The sequence below is a fragment of the Callorhinus ursinus genome, unplaced genomic scaffold (genome assembly GCF_003265705.2).
Source record: "Callorhinus ursinus isolate GAN/ISIS: 27379988/994484 unplaced genomic scaffold, GSC_fseal_2.0 scaffold27, whole genome shotgun sequence".
Taxonomy (NCBI): Eukaryota; Metazoa; Chordata; class Mammalia; order Carnivora; family Otariidae; genus Callorhinus; species Callorhinus ursinus.
This window is the reverse complement of record NW_027397089.1, coordinates 21,203,906-21,220,428: the sequence shown is the minus strand read 5'-3', so window position 1 is coordinate 21,220,428 and position 16,523 is coordinate 21,203,906. Positions and strand designations below refer to the sequence as shown.

Below are 16,523 nucleotides of genomic sequence, written 5' to 3'. Positions count from 1 at the left end.
AATCTCAGGGTCATCGTCATGAGCAGGGAATAGTTCGGTAGAAAAAAGGTCCTGGCTGTTTGTATCCTTTGGTTTTTCAGATTCAGATGAAGGGGGAGGGTGTTGACGGTTAACCCAGAAAGGAACAGAGATCACGTACTCAAAGCCCCTCATTTTACAGAGGAAGCCACAGAGAGAGAAACTGCCCCAAATCAGCTGTTAACTAATGGGAGCTTTGGGGGTTAAGTCCAGGTTCCTGACTCCCAGCGCAGTTTCCATCCTTAGTCTAAACACAGCTCAGAAAGCTTGAAATCAGGCTAAGAATGTACTGATGAAAGTGGCTGCCCCTTTGACCATGGAATCGAAGAACTATTAGAAGGAAATTTAGGGCCTGGGTGTATCATTGAAGGGTATGACACCATGAACTTCACTTGACCCACTTGGAAAAAAAAACGCAGTAGAATTCTTAGGAATTTTGTTAATCGCAGCAGTTCATTTCTTCTGTACAAAATTCTTCTCAAATATGCTCTGAAGTGAATTGACATTAAAAATGCAGGTCTTAGTATGGCTCTCATGGGCTTATGATGTGCACGGGGGGGTAGTGTAACAGAGTGCAGAAAAAGGGTCTCTTCCTTTTACTAATGATTAGTAACATCTGTATTACTCAGCTTTGTTGAGTTAAAGTCGCAAGAGACAACCGTAAAGGCGGTTCTATGTGATATGTTCTCCCTCATCTTGTCTGTGTGGCTTCTGTTACATTAGCAGCTGTGAGCCAGGGCAAGTCTCAAGGCCAGTGCCTATGAGCAGTGAGTAGCCAGTGAGGGCGGTGCTGTCTTCCCGATGTGTTCAAAGCAGAGTGCCACCTGCCTCTCCCTCCTCTTCCCGTTTATGAATCTACTTCTCCAGGGATATACAGATTTTTTTTGCTCTATTTTTAGTCTGTTGATAACCTGAGGACGCCTCCAAGGATCAAAGTCTGGGATGGGGAGGATTGAGTTCACTCAGTCTTTTCTGAAGCCCTAATAGATGCTGCAAATCAATCTGAATTCTGACTCGGGGTGGGAAATGTGTGCGTAAGCACAGCGTGAGGGATAAGAGCACGGACTCTGAAACTAGACTCCCTGGGTTTGACTCTCAGCCCCTCTTGTTACCATGGCCATATGACCTTGGGCAAATCCCTTCGATGCACTGAGCCCGAGCTCCCTGATCTCATGGGGTTGCTGTGAGCATGCAGTTAAACGAACTTATATTTATAAAGCGCTTACAATAGTGCTAGATGATAGATGTGCTTAATAAATGACTATTAAGCAAATTAAATGGTCCTAATTAGACAGAGTTGCCTCTGGGCCCAAGGCTCTATTCCATTTAGACGCCGTAACTCCCAGGCCTTAGGGCTGTTCGGTTTGAGGAAAGGGGGCTTCTTTTTCCTCAGTGTTTCTAGTGAGTCAATGAGGAAATAGCACTAGGACTTGACTTTGAACACCGTAGTTTTATCAAGCCCCTTTCCAGAAGCTCGGGCAGTGTGTTTACCTTTTCTTCATGCTAAGGGAAGAGTAGTGACTCTGGTCAGTGTCCTGGGTGGCCTCAAGCAGGTAGCTTGGTCTGTTGGGGTCACTTTGGTAAACCTGCTAGGATTACCATGGTATTCCCTGGACTGACGGTGACTCGATGGGCCCCTTTTGCACACAGCCCAGAGCACTCAAGTCGGTTCCCCGGGAGGGGGTTTCCGTGGTGGCTCTGCTTGGCTTCAGGGACTGGGCTGTGGGAGACATTAATGGGAAGTGAAAAGAGAAACTGTTGCCCTTCACCAGCAGGGCTGTTTGGAGTGTGTGACTCTTCTTGTATTTAGGGAAAAGATTACTCATGAGTATTTTCTTCCATAGAATATAAAGAACCTCAAATTACTACTTGCGTCCCCCACCCCCTTCTCACCCGCCTCCCTCCGGTTCAGTGAATCCTCTGCAGACACTTCAGCATTTTACTCTCATTTCCCCTCCCGAGTGGGATTCGGTTCTGTATTTGCTCTGGCACTCACATTTCCAATAAGCTACTCCATCGTTTTTCCTGTTTCTGATTGAGCATCTTCTGCCCCGTGGCCCGCCTACCACCAGGCTCTTTCCTAGGCCACGCTGCACTGGAACCTCACACCCGGCCCCAGGATCTGGTTATACCCATGCTGTTCGTGTGAAGGAGAGGAAGGGGAAAGTTCCTAGTAACAAATCACTAATCACTGTGCTGTTCCTGTTCAGAGGTGACACCACTGACAATAGGAAGTAAACGTTAAGGTTTCTTACGGGTTCAAAAGTTGAGATCTTGCAGAGCCATCCTCACGCCCACCCCCATTTCATTGTGATTGAGATACGTGTTTTCAAGGTCACTGGAAAGAGTAGGGGCACCCTTTGTATCCGAGGACCATTTGAAATGGGCATTACTTCTTGGCATAGTTAAGAGTCAGAAACAAAACCTTGAACTCTTTAGTGGCTGTGTTTTAGTCTCAAGATCATAGAGCAGTAGCATACTGCACATTCTTATTTTATGATGCCACTTTTTTTCCATGTAAAATTATTAAACGTACAAAACAAGAAAAAGAACTCTTAAATGCCTATCTCTGATTAGGCCAGTGCCCATAGTTCTTTCTTGGTGCCCTACATGATAGCCTACTTTAGAAAGGACTTCCCCAGAGCTAAAGGAAGCCAGCTACCATTCTTCAAAACTAGACTTTGCAAAGGAGCCACCTGGAAGACAGAGCCAATAGTCATGCCCAGAGGCCCTGGACCTTCTCCAAGGGATCTGAGCTGTTCGTTCCCTGGTCCACTAGGGAGAAAAAGCAGCCCATCCAAGTAGACCAGACAGTTCTTTGTGATACTTAAGGATGAAAAGGTGACTCTTTCCAGGATCAAGCTGAAAGGCACTTTTACAGCACACTCAAGTCTCCTTAGCAAGTTTAAGTCACTTACTGGAGAGACTGAAGCTCCTCTTATCAAACCCTGATTCCATTGTACTTGAACTATTAATTCATGCAGTACAGTTTTAGAGAATGAAGCTTTGTTGTGCAGCTAGCTTCTTCCAACCTGTCCATTCTCATTTTGGTCTCAGGACTGCTTTCAATTCTTAAGAATTATTGAAGACCCCAAAGAGCTTCACTCATATGGATTATATCTATCTATATTTACCATATTGGAAATTAAAACTGAGAATTAAAAAAAATGCTTACTAAAAAATAGTAAGCTAAGCTTATATTATTAGCATAAATATATATTTATGAATATATCTTCCAAAACAAAAAAAATTAGTGAGAAAAATGGCATTGTGTTACATTTTTGCAAGTCTCTTTTGCAAATCATAGAAGATGGCTGGATTCTCATATCCACTGCAATATCACATGTCATGTAGCTTCTAGAAAATTCCACTCATGAACGAACGAGAGTGAAAAAAGTTCAGTAACCTCTTAATATTGTTATGAAAAGAGTTTTGACTTTATAGACACCCTGAAAAGGTCTTGGGAACCTGAGGGGTCCCCAGATCACACTTTGAGAACCACTGTTCTAAACCACCTGAATGATATATCAAAGATTTCCCATAATAGCAAAATGAAATAAAAATATAGACTCACAGTCCAGCATCCAGAAAGATCCAGCCTGAGCTACCCTCTTAACCTAAGCTGCAGCCCTCCCTTTGGTCCACTACTGGTCCTACTCAGAGTCCAAGTACCACCCCCGCTAGGAAGTTCTAACATCAGAAAAGTAGAATAAAAAGGCAAAAGACCTTTTATCCTTACTTTGCCCTCTCATTCCCAGAGGCTAGCCTGATAGTTTCCCAGAGGCTGAGTGAATTGTTCTTCCTGGAAGAAGTTTCAGGGAACGCTTCATTATTTGGCAGCTCTCGAAGGTCAAGCCCAGCTCTGGAACATTCTCACTTCAAAAGGATAGTGGGTGACAGTCAGCTCAGTTGTGATTCTAAGGTCCCCTCCAAAGCACATTGACATCTGTCATGACCATGTCAGGCCACCGAAGAGCCTCAGCTTTAGGGCATACCTGAGATCAAGACAGCCTCAGGAGCTGGACAAGGAAGGACGGGGCACCAAGACCTAGGGTCCATTAAAGACACAAAAAAGGATTTGTCTTCTCATTTTGCTTCTAAATAAATAGTTCATTGGACCATAATTTGGCACTTACAAATCTTGAGCTTTAACTTGGGATTCAGAGTTGAGCATAAGGGCTCTTCAGACGTGGAGACTCGATTTTATTAACCATTCAGAAAGCTTTTCCCTTTATTCCAACTGTCTGACAAGGCCTTTTTTTCTTCTCTCTCTCTCTCTCTCTCTTTATGCCTTGCTCTCTCTCCAACAGGCTTGCAGCCAATTTACTGGAGCAGGGATGACGTAGCCCAGTGGCTCAAGTGGGCTGAAAATGAGTTTTCTTTAAGGCCAATTGACAGCAACACGTTTGAAATGAATGGCAAAGCTCTCCTGCTGCTGACCAAAGAGGACTTTCGCTATCGATCTCCTCATTCAGGTGAGAGTCTGGACCCTTGACACGTGCTCAGCTGGGACAATCTGCTAGCCATTGGTTGGTCTTTGCCACCACTCGTCATGCCCAAGAACTCCCCACAGTAGGCCACCAGGAGCACAAAGACAATGACCTAAGCTTAGGAGAGGAAAGATCCTGCTGACATAAGTCAGTATGAGGGGAAAAGAGGAAGAGTTTCCAGATCAAGGGGAAACTTTGAAGGTTGGGAGAAGGAACCCACTTAGGACCTATAGACACTGGAGCTTAAGGGATCTTGTTGTGGCCACCAAATCAAGAAGAAAATGCATTCCAGCCCTTTCACGAACCTGCCTTGCTCCTGATTCTGAAACGTTTGAAAGAGATGCTTAGGAGTGAGTATAGGTGGTGAACTGCTCAGTGAAAACCAAAGACAGAAGAGGAAGGGGCATGAACCCTGCTAAGGTAGATGGAGTGGGAAGAAGAGACATGAGGGAACAGGAGGTAAGGATGGGAAGAAGTGGAGATCCTAGAAGCTAAGGCAAGCTTAGAAATAAACTCAAAGGGCTTCGGGTGACACCCTTTGCGGTACCGAACTGTGTGAAGTGTCGCATCTTGTAGCTTATAGAAATCCTGAAAAGTGCAGGTGGAAGACTTCCCAGGCTCATCTAACTAGGCAGTTTTGTCAAAATAAGGGCTCCCAAGACTCCATAGGAGGATTGGATTCAGTAAAGAGCTTTTGTACCTGCAGAGTGTATTGCTGACCTAGTTAAGACTTCAAATATACTTTCTCATTTCATTTCTTAAACATTATGGATATTTAGAGGATAGTTATTTGGAAACTCCATATGTGAAAGGGGACCTTTGGTCTGGGGTTTATGCCTCTTGAGGGGCTAGTTAGTCAAGTACCAGCAGACCCTCCTCTCGAGTCTCACTGTGGCCAATTTTGATGTAACTTGTCCGGCAGAGACTCTCTTTGTCTTGACAAAGGGCAAAGATCCTGCATAAGGTCTTGGCATAGTTCCAACGACGTTCAACCCTTATTTACTCCTGGAGGGCTGCCAGAAGTTAATAAACTAACCGTCATGAGGAAACATCACCATCACAGGGGGTGAGGTAAGGATATAGAACAGTATCTCCCCTGCTTTTCCCAATTGCAGCAGACCGTTTATATGAGGAAATGATAAAGGGAAGTTTCCCCCAGAAGTAGGGATGTTATTGAAACTTGAAAGTTTATTATCTCTGAAAAACAGATCATTTTTAAGGTTCTACAAAGGAATAGAGCCAGACATCCCTGAAACATTTTGTCTCAAATCATTGATTCTTTCTGCTGTCTCAGAATATGAAAACTAGAGTAACCATATATGTAAATAAAACTAACCTAAAAGGAAACTACATAGTTCCTTTTAATTTAGTGCAAAAATACTTACCTTGTCTGTTCTTGTGAAAACACAAGGGTATACTCAAAGGGGCAAAGTCACCTCTCTGGAGGAAAGGAACTCTTAACTCTTTAGTGTGTTCCAGAAACACCATTCATGTAAGGCAAACAAGGGAAGACACAGGCATGCGTTTTGATGGGATTTGACTTAGCCCTTAGCCTGGCTTTCCTCCATGAGTCTTTAAGTTCCCCCCTGGTCATATCTCAGGTACTCCTTTTTGTTGCTGTTTTTCTCCCTGGTCACCTCTGTCCACTTTACCTAGAAACCAGAGATTCTCTCTGCTCAAAGCTGGAAGCAAAGATGGGCAACAGCCTCCCAGGAGGCCCTTGCCATTTTCTCAGGTCTCTGCCAGAGCGGGCCATGTGGTAGATGTACAGGATCCCTCAGTCCAGTTAGAGAGAGGGGATGGCATTGAACCTAAAGGCAAAAGGAGGCTGGAGAGGGGAGAGGACAGGGTGGGATGGGGTTTATGAAAGAAGGAATAGAGTTGATTTGGAGCATGAAGGATGGATGGAACTGAGGAGTTGGGGGGAGAAGAACATTCCAGGTCACTGGAGCAGCATTAGTTTAGTGTATTTGGATGATGGTGAAATAGCCCATCTGATGAAGGGAAAAGGCCGGAGGTGGGAGGCCAGATGAAGTCAATGCGCTAGGCTGGTCTTGAGGCGCTTAGACCCCAGGTAAGGAGCAGTAGAAATTCATTCGGTGAGTATTCGCTGAGCAACTCCATGCTCGAGGTACAGAAGTATGGGCTAAGGAGGTTCAGGGAGAGCAGAGGCGATTTCTGGCTGGCTTGTCAAACAAAAGCTCCAGGGTGTGGTCATGGAGCCAGACTTTGAAAGCTGGGAAAGGCAACTAAGGTGGAGGTAAGGGAAGGTGTTAAAGAGGAACTGTAGGTCAGTTGGTATGGAGATGGAGTTCAGAAGATAAGGCCATGCAAATTCGATCCTCTGTTTGAGACACTGCCCATCGTCACTCATCGCCCCTGCCTGACATGTCTGATTGCCATTTCATATTTGAAGTTCTGCTGACCTTTTCCAGGAAAGCTTTCCCCGATTGCCATCCTGCTTCCCCGACTACCCCCTTGCCGCCTTCCTCTCCTCTACCTCTTCCCTCCTCAGCCTGGGCTAGGTGCCGTTCCTCTTTTATCACAGAGCATACCCTCATTCTGGCGTGGCTTCTGACACACACACACACACACCATGTTATATGTGATTGCTTTCTGTTCTGCATCCCTCTTCTAGAGCAGGAAGTTCATCTGGGCAAGGGGCTGTGTCTTGTTAAGCTGACTGGTCTCCAGCGTTTAGCAGAGTGCATGGCATCCAGTTGGCGCTCAACAAATCTTAATTGAATTATGACCCAACACATGAGTCCCTTAAAGCCCAAGTTGGGAAGTTTGGATTTTATTTTGCAGATAGTGGGAAACCACTGACAGGTTTTGATCAGGAGTATAATAGAATTGGAGCTCTCCCTTTGGAGCAGACCTTGGCCATTGGTGCATAGGGTGGACTCAGAGGGTCCCTAAAAACAGGAGACCTAGTTAGAATGTTCTTGCTGCAGTCCTCATTGGAGACATTGAAATCCAGAACGAGATCAATGAGAGTAAAATAATAGGACTTCAGGCCCAGAATGGTGAGCTAAGATGAGGAAGTCATGTGTAGGAAGGGCTAAGACTCATTTTGGCCAAGCGATGCCACAGCATCCAAAAAGACATGTCCTGTTCTGCAGTTGGAATGCTGACACCAGAGCCAGGCCAGAGCGGGGAATAGTAGATGGGAGCATTATCCCCATTATGTTGAGCTGGGAATAAAGAGAAATGTATCCTATAGGTGATTTAATTAAGGCATTGACCAGAAAGCCATGGACAGAATTTCAAGGTGATACCTGCCAGTAGGGGCTGCAAGAAAACTTAACCACAGAACAGAGGGATGTTGTCAGAGGGTTTGGAAACAGAGCTAAGAAAAAGTTAAGGAGACATTCTCATGACGTGGCCACATAGCAGGGTAATGAAGGCATGATCTACCTGCTGGCATTCTTCTAAGGTAGAGACAAGGTATAGATAGAAAATCTTTTTTAGCTCTCAAATGTCATATTTGCCACTATTTCTTCTGACATGGGCTTTCTGGGTTAGCGTTTGATGTAGTAGATGTCCCGAGGCCCGGGTTCTCTACATGGCTCCTCCACAGGTCCACAATACTTCATTGGCCCCTATTTTCCTCCTCCATAAAATGGGATTTTTCCCATATGGATCCTGAGCTCCCGTCTACTCTTAACAGTTCAGCCCAATTTCAAGCATGAAACAGTGTTCAGCTTCTATTCAGTAGCACAACCTCCTATCCCACAGGCAATGAATAAATACTCTGATTCCCTTCAACCTCTATGCCTTGTAAAACTTATACTTCACCCAATTTTTTTCTGTATTTCTTTGAATCTTTTTTGCTGCCTAAGATGAATCAGCAGCAGCTTCTCACTAGTCATGGGGCTGCTGGAATAAAACAAAAGTATCTGGTTGCCCCGTCACCCTGAATGGATGTTTATAGCTTCCTCCCAGCCTTGTTTCCTGCCCGGCCTCACCCAGAATTAAGCTCTCTGTATATGGAAATAACATTCTCCTCAGCACAACTCATTTCAAATGTACAGAGGAGGGAACGGGACCCAGTGGATTATAATTACCTGAAATGTTAATATGTCTTAGGTCCAAATATGGTAGCCTCTCTGAACTCCACATTCTTTGGCCAATTTGACAAACTACACTTATCTCGTCCATTTCCAGGACAAGGCTTCTCCACTTTCAACTCTATAATAAGGCAGGGAACATGCAGAATGTGCTTTAAGTAATTACATTATCTCCAAACTGAAGGTTTTAAGGCTGAAGGTAAATGGGATATTTTCTTTGGAATATCCTCCCAGTTAGAAGATGTAAGATGGTGAATTTATAACATTTGTAAAGCTAAAGAATAAATGGAAGGGAACTGTAACTTTATAAAATTTTACCTGTACAGGATAATTTTACCTACTCTTTGAGCTACTAGACAGTTACTGCCTTAAATGGCCTGGGATGATTTAAATTCAAAGGAATATTTGATTATTTGACCACTCTGAGACTTGAGAAAACACATGAATAAGAAAGAACAGACAAGTTAGCGTTGATATTAACTCTTATTTAGAGTTATCCATTGTAAGACATCAAGGTGGAATGGATTTATGTACGCATTTTTTATAAGAATAACAACAACAAAAACCACAAGTTATCTTCAATTTAATTCATGTTAGACTCTCTATTGATGCTAAAAAATGGAAAATAAGCCTATTTTCAAAGTTCCTTCAGTTCAATTCAGCAAAAAATGTATGATGGGTTTACTAAGTGAATCAGTCATTTAACATACCAGAATGTGATTATTTCTTCCCTCCCCAATGCACCAGAATCTTTGTTTTTGGAAATATGCCTTGCTTGTGACCTTCAAATATGGTAAAATTCCCTTTCAAGGTTAAGTGAAAAATACTGATCTTTATCTTCATAAAATTCCTCCTTGGACCAACTTGCTTAATTCATTTCTCTTAAGCAATGGTAGGTACATTTGCTGGGTTGAATGGCTGGGTCAACTGGCTGTTTTAGAATCAAGGTGCAGAATATGAGGGGATGGGTCACAGGGTGATTATCGTCCTAAAGGGTGGGAGTTGCTGCAGCAGGCATGATTCTTGATTGAGACACCCAGAGTTGGCTCTTTCTTCTCCTTCTGTCTGTGAATGGAGAAAAAAAAAAAAAAGTGTAAACACATCAGAGAAATGCTTAGATGGGTCAGTTACAGAAAAGTCATTTAATTTTTTCTTAGCACTTCGCTTTTCCCATTTGTGAAACAGTGGTGATGACCAATCCCTCTGCCATACGGAGTGATATTATAACATGTAAAACATACAACACTTCCTTTAATAAAGTGCATACTTATTTTACAATATTCGTATTTTCTCACAGGCTTATTTTTTTTTTCTCTGTAACGTCTCTTTATGTTCTGCAACCAGCTAAAGGCAGTTGTCTTAAGGTATCTCTTTCCTAACCAATTTATTCTTGTCTTTTTTTTTTAAGATTTTATTTATTTATTTGAGACAGACAGACAGAGCGTGAGAGAGCATGAGCAGGGAGGAGAGGGAGAAGCAGGCTCCCCGTGGAGCAGGGAGCCCGATGCGGGGCTCGATCCCAGGACCCTGTTATCATGACCTGAGCTGAAGGCAGACGCTTAACCGACTGAGCCACCCAGGCGCCCCGATTTATTCTTGTCTTAAAGACAATATTCAGATTTTCCCACAACCAGCTCCTTTCTCTCAGGATCTCTGTGTCTCAGACATAGATATCAAGCTAAATCCCAAATACTTGTTCCTAAGTAAAAGACTAGCTTATGTTTATGGTTACAGAGGCACTCTGTATTTAACAAAAAGGCCTGTCATTTAACCAGCCTGCAAAAATGGATTGAATGGAATTTTCAGAAGATAAGGTCGAACAGAGATGGAGAACCAAGCAGTCCCCCAATGGGAGGGGGCTGTCATGGCCACCAGTGGGACCTCCCTGGGCCAGTGCCTGCCTTGGCATTCTCACTGCTGAATTTAACTGAATGACCCGAGGCCTTGGACTTCGTCCTGAACATCTACCCCAGGCAGAAAGAACCCAGCAGAGAGAATTTGATGACAGATCTGAAACATAACTCTCCCACCCTTGCACCATTTTTTTTTTTTTTTTTTTTACGAATTGGTCAAAAGGAAACTAAAATCTCTGAATAAAAACAGGAGAGAGTGAGAGAGAACAAGAGGACAGTTTGCAAATTTAAGAATGTGTTACTTCAGTTAATCTTCACATGAGGATATGCACATAGTAAATCATCACCTGAAAAATGCAAATTTTAAGAATGTTAAATAAAAATCTGCTTTCAGCCTACTGAACTCGAGAAGTTAAACGTTGTGAAACCCCAGAGGAGGGGCTCTGGGTAGCCTTGTAGATGACACTATGCATGGGTCCCAGCCTTCTGCAGAACAGGGAATGGATAAGAACTTTAAAAGTGATCAGACTCTTTCACTGATAATAACATTTGAAAAAAATATCCCAAGGACACAGTCCAATGGCAGTGGGGGAAAAAAATGCCCTTAGCAATCCTATTTATAATTATAAAAAGTGGAAATGCCCAACCCACCCACAGTATGGGACTTGCTAAACAAAGTTGGAGGATGTAAATATAAAGGAATATACTGTGGCTTTACAACTATGCATCGAGCCACTTACTATTTCTTGAATGGATTACACAGGGCCTTGCAGGTCATGTTCAGGACCCTAAAGGTTATTATAAAAACAGGTAGAAGCCATTCAGCATTTTAAGCAGAGATTGGCATGACAAAGTGCAAAGGTGAAGAGTGGATGTGGGCAGTTGGCTTGGCTGGCATTCAGGAACAGTGGTGGTGACCTGAATTAAGATGGGATCAGCAGGGAGAAGGGGATGACACCAGGAGTATTTAGAAGGCAGAGTCTGAAAGTCTTGGTGACTGGTTAGATTTTGGACGAAAGAGAAGAGTTAATTAAGCATGACTCCTGGGTTTCTGGCCTGAACAACCGGGCATTCACTGTGCTAGGAAACACCATGTGGGTTGTAAAGACTTTGACGTTCAACACATTGAATGTGTGGTGTCTGTACGTCATGTGAAAGGGAAGTATCTAGGAGATAACTGAAGGTTCTGGAGTTGAGAAGAAATGCCTGGCTGGAGTAGATTTAGCATCGATGGCCTGATGGAGGCCATGGGAGTAGATGAGATTACCAGGGAGAAAGACTAGTGGCAGCCTGGGGAGCCTTACTGTTGCAGGGTTGGAGGAGGTGGAAAGAAAATCAGGAGGGGTAGGAACATCCCAAGCCATGGACTGTTCTAGAAGAAGGCAGATAGCGAGCGCTACTGATGAATATTGCTCAAAGGCAGAGTCCCCAAGTACCGACCATTGCCCTCTGGTTTGACCATGAGGAGGTGCGCAGTAGAAGGGGTGGGAAGTGGCAAGAACAGAGTTGGACAGCTCCTCGGCCAAGCTTGGCCGTGCTGGGACCAGCGAACCCGGAGCAGTATCTGGAGGGGAAGATGGGGAGGAGGGCTGTGTGTATGTGCAGAAAACAGGAAAAACCAGACACTGCTTAAATGCTAAAGGGAAGAATCCCATAGAAAGTGGTTGAAGATACAACTGTGAACTAGAGGAAAGAGAGAGACTGAGCTAGAAATGTCTATGTGAAATGATGTCAACCGGGAAAACACATATTCAATACATATGAATGTGACTTCATGAAACTTGTATAGGCGCTTTAAATACAAAAGTGTTGAAGCAAAGCAAATGGTTTCCAGATTTTTTGAGACACGTCTGTGAATAATCATCAAATCACAAGGGGTGCCATCTATTGAGCCCACATTATCGCAGACATTGGGCTGGTGCTTGTTCATATCATCTCACTTGATCTTCCTATCAGCCCTGCCAAGTCTGTGGCATTATTCTCGTTTGAGACAAAAGAATGTTTCACTAAGCCTGGAGTTAAGCCTCACAGAGAAAGAATATTTGCCTGAGGGCATGCAGCTGACAAACAGAGGACCCAGGGGGACCTGGGACCTCTTGCCCCAGAGCCTGGGCTCTTCCCTCAAAAGGAAAGAAACCTTAACCCCCCAAACAGCATCTGTCTGTTCTCAGTCTTCAGACACTAGGAACATTGATAAGGCAACTTGCGGCAGGTTTGTTCACTCTCTTTACTATCCGTTGGAAACAAATTACAAATAAAATAATAGAATTTCGTATTCTCTGAGTGGATGCCTGGCTTTTCGCATCAAGATCACCACTACAGAATTACATGTGTGTTTAGTCTGTGGGTTTCTGTGTTGTATGCGTGTGTGTGCATCCGTGTGTGTGTGTGTGTCCATGCGTGTGTGCACCCACTCGGGGATATCTAGGTTTTATGGGGCCTGAAGCTTATAATTTGGGGGACACATATGGCTTTAGGGCTCCTCCCAGGAGCCTGTGCAGGTGAAAGCCCTGCAACTCATCAGCTTCCTAGCAGCATCACCTCTGTACGTACATGTATATGTATGAACCATGTATATATGCATGAAGATGTATAGAGAAACCAACAATAGCTCGTGTCCCTTAAACAGGAGCCTTGGTTCCATTGCTTAGTCCAATAGAAGCGCCTTTTACAGTTAGCACTAGGTATTGCTTTTCTGGGAAGACAGAGAAGATTTATCATGAATCAAATGGGCCAAGAATTTTTTGACAAGTGCCTTTTGAATTCAAGCCAGTGGTCATTAGCTAAGTTAGATACACAGTACTATGGCTCGTGCTCTTTATTTTCAGCAGGCAAATAAATATAACTTATTTTCGACTCTCGTTTTTTATTCCAGAGATCTGTTTGTTAATACTACTTTTTAGATGTGATCTTCTGTGTATATACGAACATTTTTAAGGTATAACAGGAGAACAGGCTGGGTGTTGGAGAGAACAGGAGGCAGCAGAGATGGGAGAGGATGGGGGTGGGGTCTTTATTTATTGAGAAAACTGTTGTAGACAAGACACATGTTCTCTGTTGTTCCAGAGCCAAAACTAGGAACTGAGGTACATGAGTTTGCAGGCGAGGCCAAGTTCCAACTCAACAGAAGAACTTTCTATCAACTAGAGCTGTCCAAAAATGGTTTGCTTATGTTTGTGGCCGGCCGCCCATCCCTGGAAGTACTCAGCCAAAGCTACTTCTTGGCAGGGGAAGGGGAGGCAGGGGACTTCTACTGAACACAAGTTTGAGTTGATCTAAGTAACCTCTAGAATCCTTTCTAAGATTCCAAGCTATTATTGGGCATACACTCTTACTGCCCAACCACATGTACCCGGGCTATGCACCATAAGTTGGTTTCCCCCCCATAGTCCTAATGCATTTGTGCTAAGCCAGGCACATTCCCCAACTGAGCCCCTGGTTGCTGAGGAGACATGTCTGTGAATGGACTGATCCATCTATGGCCATCCTCTACAGTCTTCAGATTCAATTTTTTCCTGGCTTGGAATGTGGGACCTTTGCCCCATGCTCACACCCATTAACCAGCCATCCCAGGTGGCACTTAAGAATGTGATCTCACTAGTTCTCATCACGGGCTAATGGTTTAGGTAAGGAACTGGCAGAGTTCCACTTGATTCACCCCTCTCCTGCTTTCTCTCACACACTGAGACAGGAACTTTCTCTGCCCGGCTCCCTTTGCCAGCTTTGGGATGAGAGACAGAAGAGAGCCAGCACAGAAGCCTGGGAGAGTCTGGGGTGGAGGGCCTGGCAGCCCTTCTGTGGGCCTGCCCAGCAGGCCCAGGGGAGGGGCTCAGCAGGAGGGGTCCAGAGAAGCCAAGACGGGTGAATGGCCTCAATTAACCTTTGCCCTTTCTGCGGGGGGAACATAACAATGACCATGACCCACGCACTCGCTGTTCTCCATGAGAGACTGCCTTCAGGGTCTACAGGTCTGTCCTACACCACTGTAATAATATCAGTAAGAACCGTGATGGTGGCGGAGATAGCTGTGGTCACAGAAACAACTCATGTTTGCTGAGTTCTTGCTGTTTGCCGAGCCCCCGTGATGAGCTCATTACAGGGATTACCTCATCCCCTCCTCACGCGAATTCTGAGGTAGATGCTGTTAACATGGCCACTTTGTAGACCAAGGAACTGAGGCCTATAGAGGGTAAAGGACATGCCTAAGACCCTGGTCTGACTCCAGAGCCTAGACTCTTCCCCGTTCTGCTTTGTTGCCTCGCTTTCTGTATGTACATAGAGAAATGGAAACACAAAAAAGAAGTGACCTGCCAGGTCTTAAATCAGCACACAGCAGAGCTTCTGGAGCCCCAAGAGCGACCTCTGATGAGAGGTCAACGGGTAACATGCATGGCACACACGCCTGCTCTAGGTGCTTCGCCACACTCCCCTCGTTGAACTCTTGCAGCAGACTTGGAGGGTAGATGTCATTTGCACTTCACAGGGAAGTTCAGGGACTTGTTCAAGGTCACCGGGTGCAGAGGGGCTGGGCGGCCTGCATCTGCAAGTCTGTGCCTTCCCCGCCACATCAGCCTGCCTCTCTGAGCGAACAAAGTTGAACACCCTCACAGACACTAAATTTGTATTTCCTGGCCTCCTCTTCCAAAATGGATACACTAATTACTGGCCATTTTTTTTAGTAATACTAATCATCAGGAACACATTTTTCAGTACTGCATTTTCTCTTTCCGCGTACTACCGAAATAAAGCATTGCTCAAACCCACAGGATAAAACCCAGCGGGTGTGAGGCCATGGAAATTAAGAAAAGTTCAGGAAGACATTACACTACACCAAAAGAAACAAAGTGTTGATTAGGGTCTTATTTTTGTAAGCGATTAAAATATGAATCATTAAAATAGGACTGTATTTCAGGCTCTGTACCCTCCTCTCATCAGAGACGACATTACCATGACTACTAGGTTCAGATTAGATGTGCTCCAAGCTTTCCCAGCTCAAAAAACGCACTCGTGTGTGCCACAGTTCTACCTTCCACAGAACATTCTTCCAAGTCTGGTGCAGAAACCCTCTGCGTCCTCTCGCCCATGTTATTAGCAGGAAATGCCCAAATGACATGCTGGCCTTCAGCTCTTTAAAGTCTTTTTCTTTATTGAATCCTAATAGTAAATAGTGTCATTAAGTAATATTAATAACCACCCAAACTCAAAGGTAGAGGAAGGAATAAAGTCAAAGCAAAGACACAAAGGCACCTCAGGAATCACTTAGAACAGAATATCCTCGAACTTTATTTGGTACAAATGGTTTGCAGAAAGAAAGAAATTAATCTGGAGCGTTTCTTGGGTTCAGACAGAATTTAAAAGAAAAAAAAATTTAGCGGTAGCCCAAAATAAGCAGTCAAATTAAGTTGTTAATTAAAGTATCTGTTAAAAATGGCTAAAATTAGAGACAAAAGCCCATTGTTTGGTACAATTGTTGACTGCATATCTGTATATGGAAGGGCGTAGGGGGACAGTTAGAAAAGCCTATGGTATATTAAAGATTAATCACCCACCCCTAAGGGGTTTTGAGCACCCACCTGCATTTTTGAACTTGGATCTAAGCTGAAGGGGTGGAACAAGACCATGCATGACAGGTTTTGGGGGGCTTTTTTGTGCTTTTGTTTTTTTGGGTGTTTTTGTTTTGTTTTGGTTTGGGTTTTTTTTTGCTAATTACTCAGTGGACACTTTAAATACCAAATATATCAGAACAGAGGGCCCTAGCTCAGACGAGCCCCTACCATCCTCCGCAAGGGGCTGACATCTAGAGATGATTTTCTAGAGACTGTAGAGCCTTGGAGCAATGCCGGTGTGTATTTTTAAAGGAGGTAAGCATCCCAGAACATGCCGTTCTTTACAGGGTATCTTCAATAGTCAGCACCTCTGATGGGCTTGTGCATTTTTTTCATCCTCAGTCTCTTCCTGCCTGGGATTAGAGTGGGTTCGAAAGGCAATTTTTTTCCATTGGAAGATCTCTATGAAGAATGTATGAATTGCCAGTGGAACATTAAAAATTTTCATACTTAATGACTTCATAATCCTTCTTTGGTTACTCTGAA

At 44.1% G+C, this 16,523-nt stretch overlaps 1 protein-coding gene across 4 annotated transcripts in view; it reads left to right on the top strand.

Moving 5' to 3' along the window:
* The window catches only part of ETV6 (ETS variant transcription factor 6), a 233,424-nt gene that overhangs the window by 179,871 nt on the left and 37,030 nt on the right, over window positions 1-16,523 (top strand). For 3 of the 4 annotated variants that reach the window (XM_073877971.1, XM_073877969.1, XM_073877968.1), the window contains one exon: window positions 4,329-4,493. The exons of the other annotated variant lie outside the window; for it this stretch is intronic. In XM_073877971.1, coding sequence (XP_073734072.1) covers window positions 4,430-4,493 — 64 coding nt within the window. In that variant the 5' untranslated portion in view covers window positions 4,329-4,429. The remainder of the gene's footprint in view (window positions 1-4,328; window positions 4,494-16,523) is intronic. 4 annotated transcript variants of the gene reach the window in all.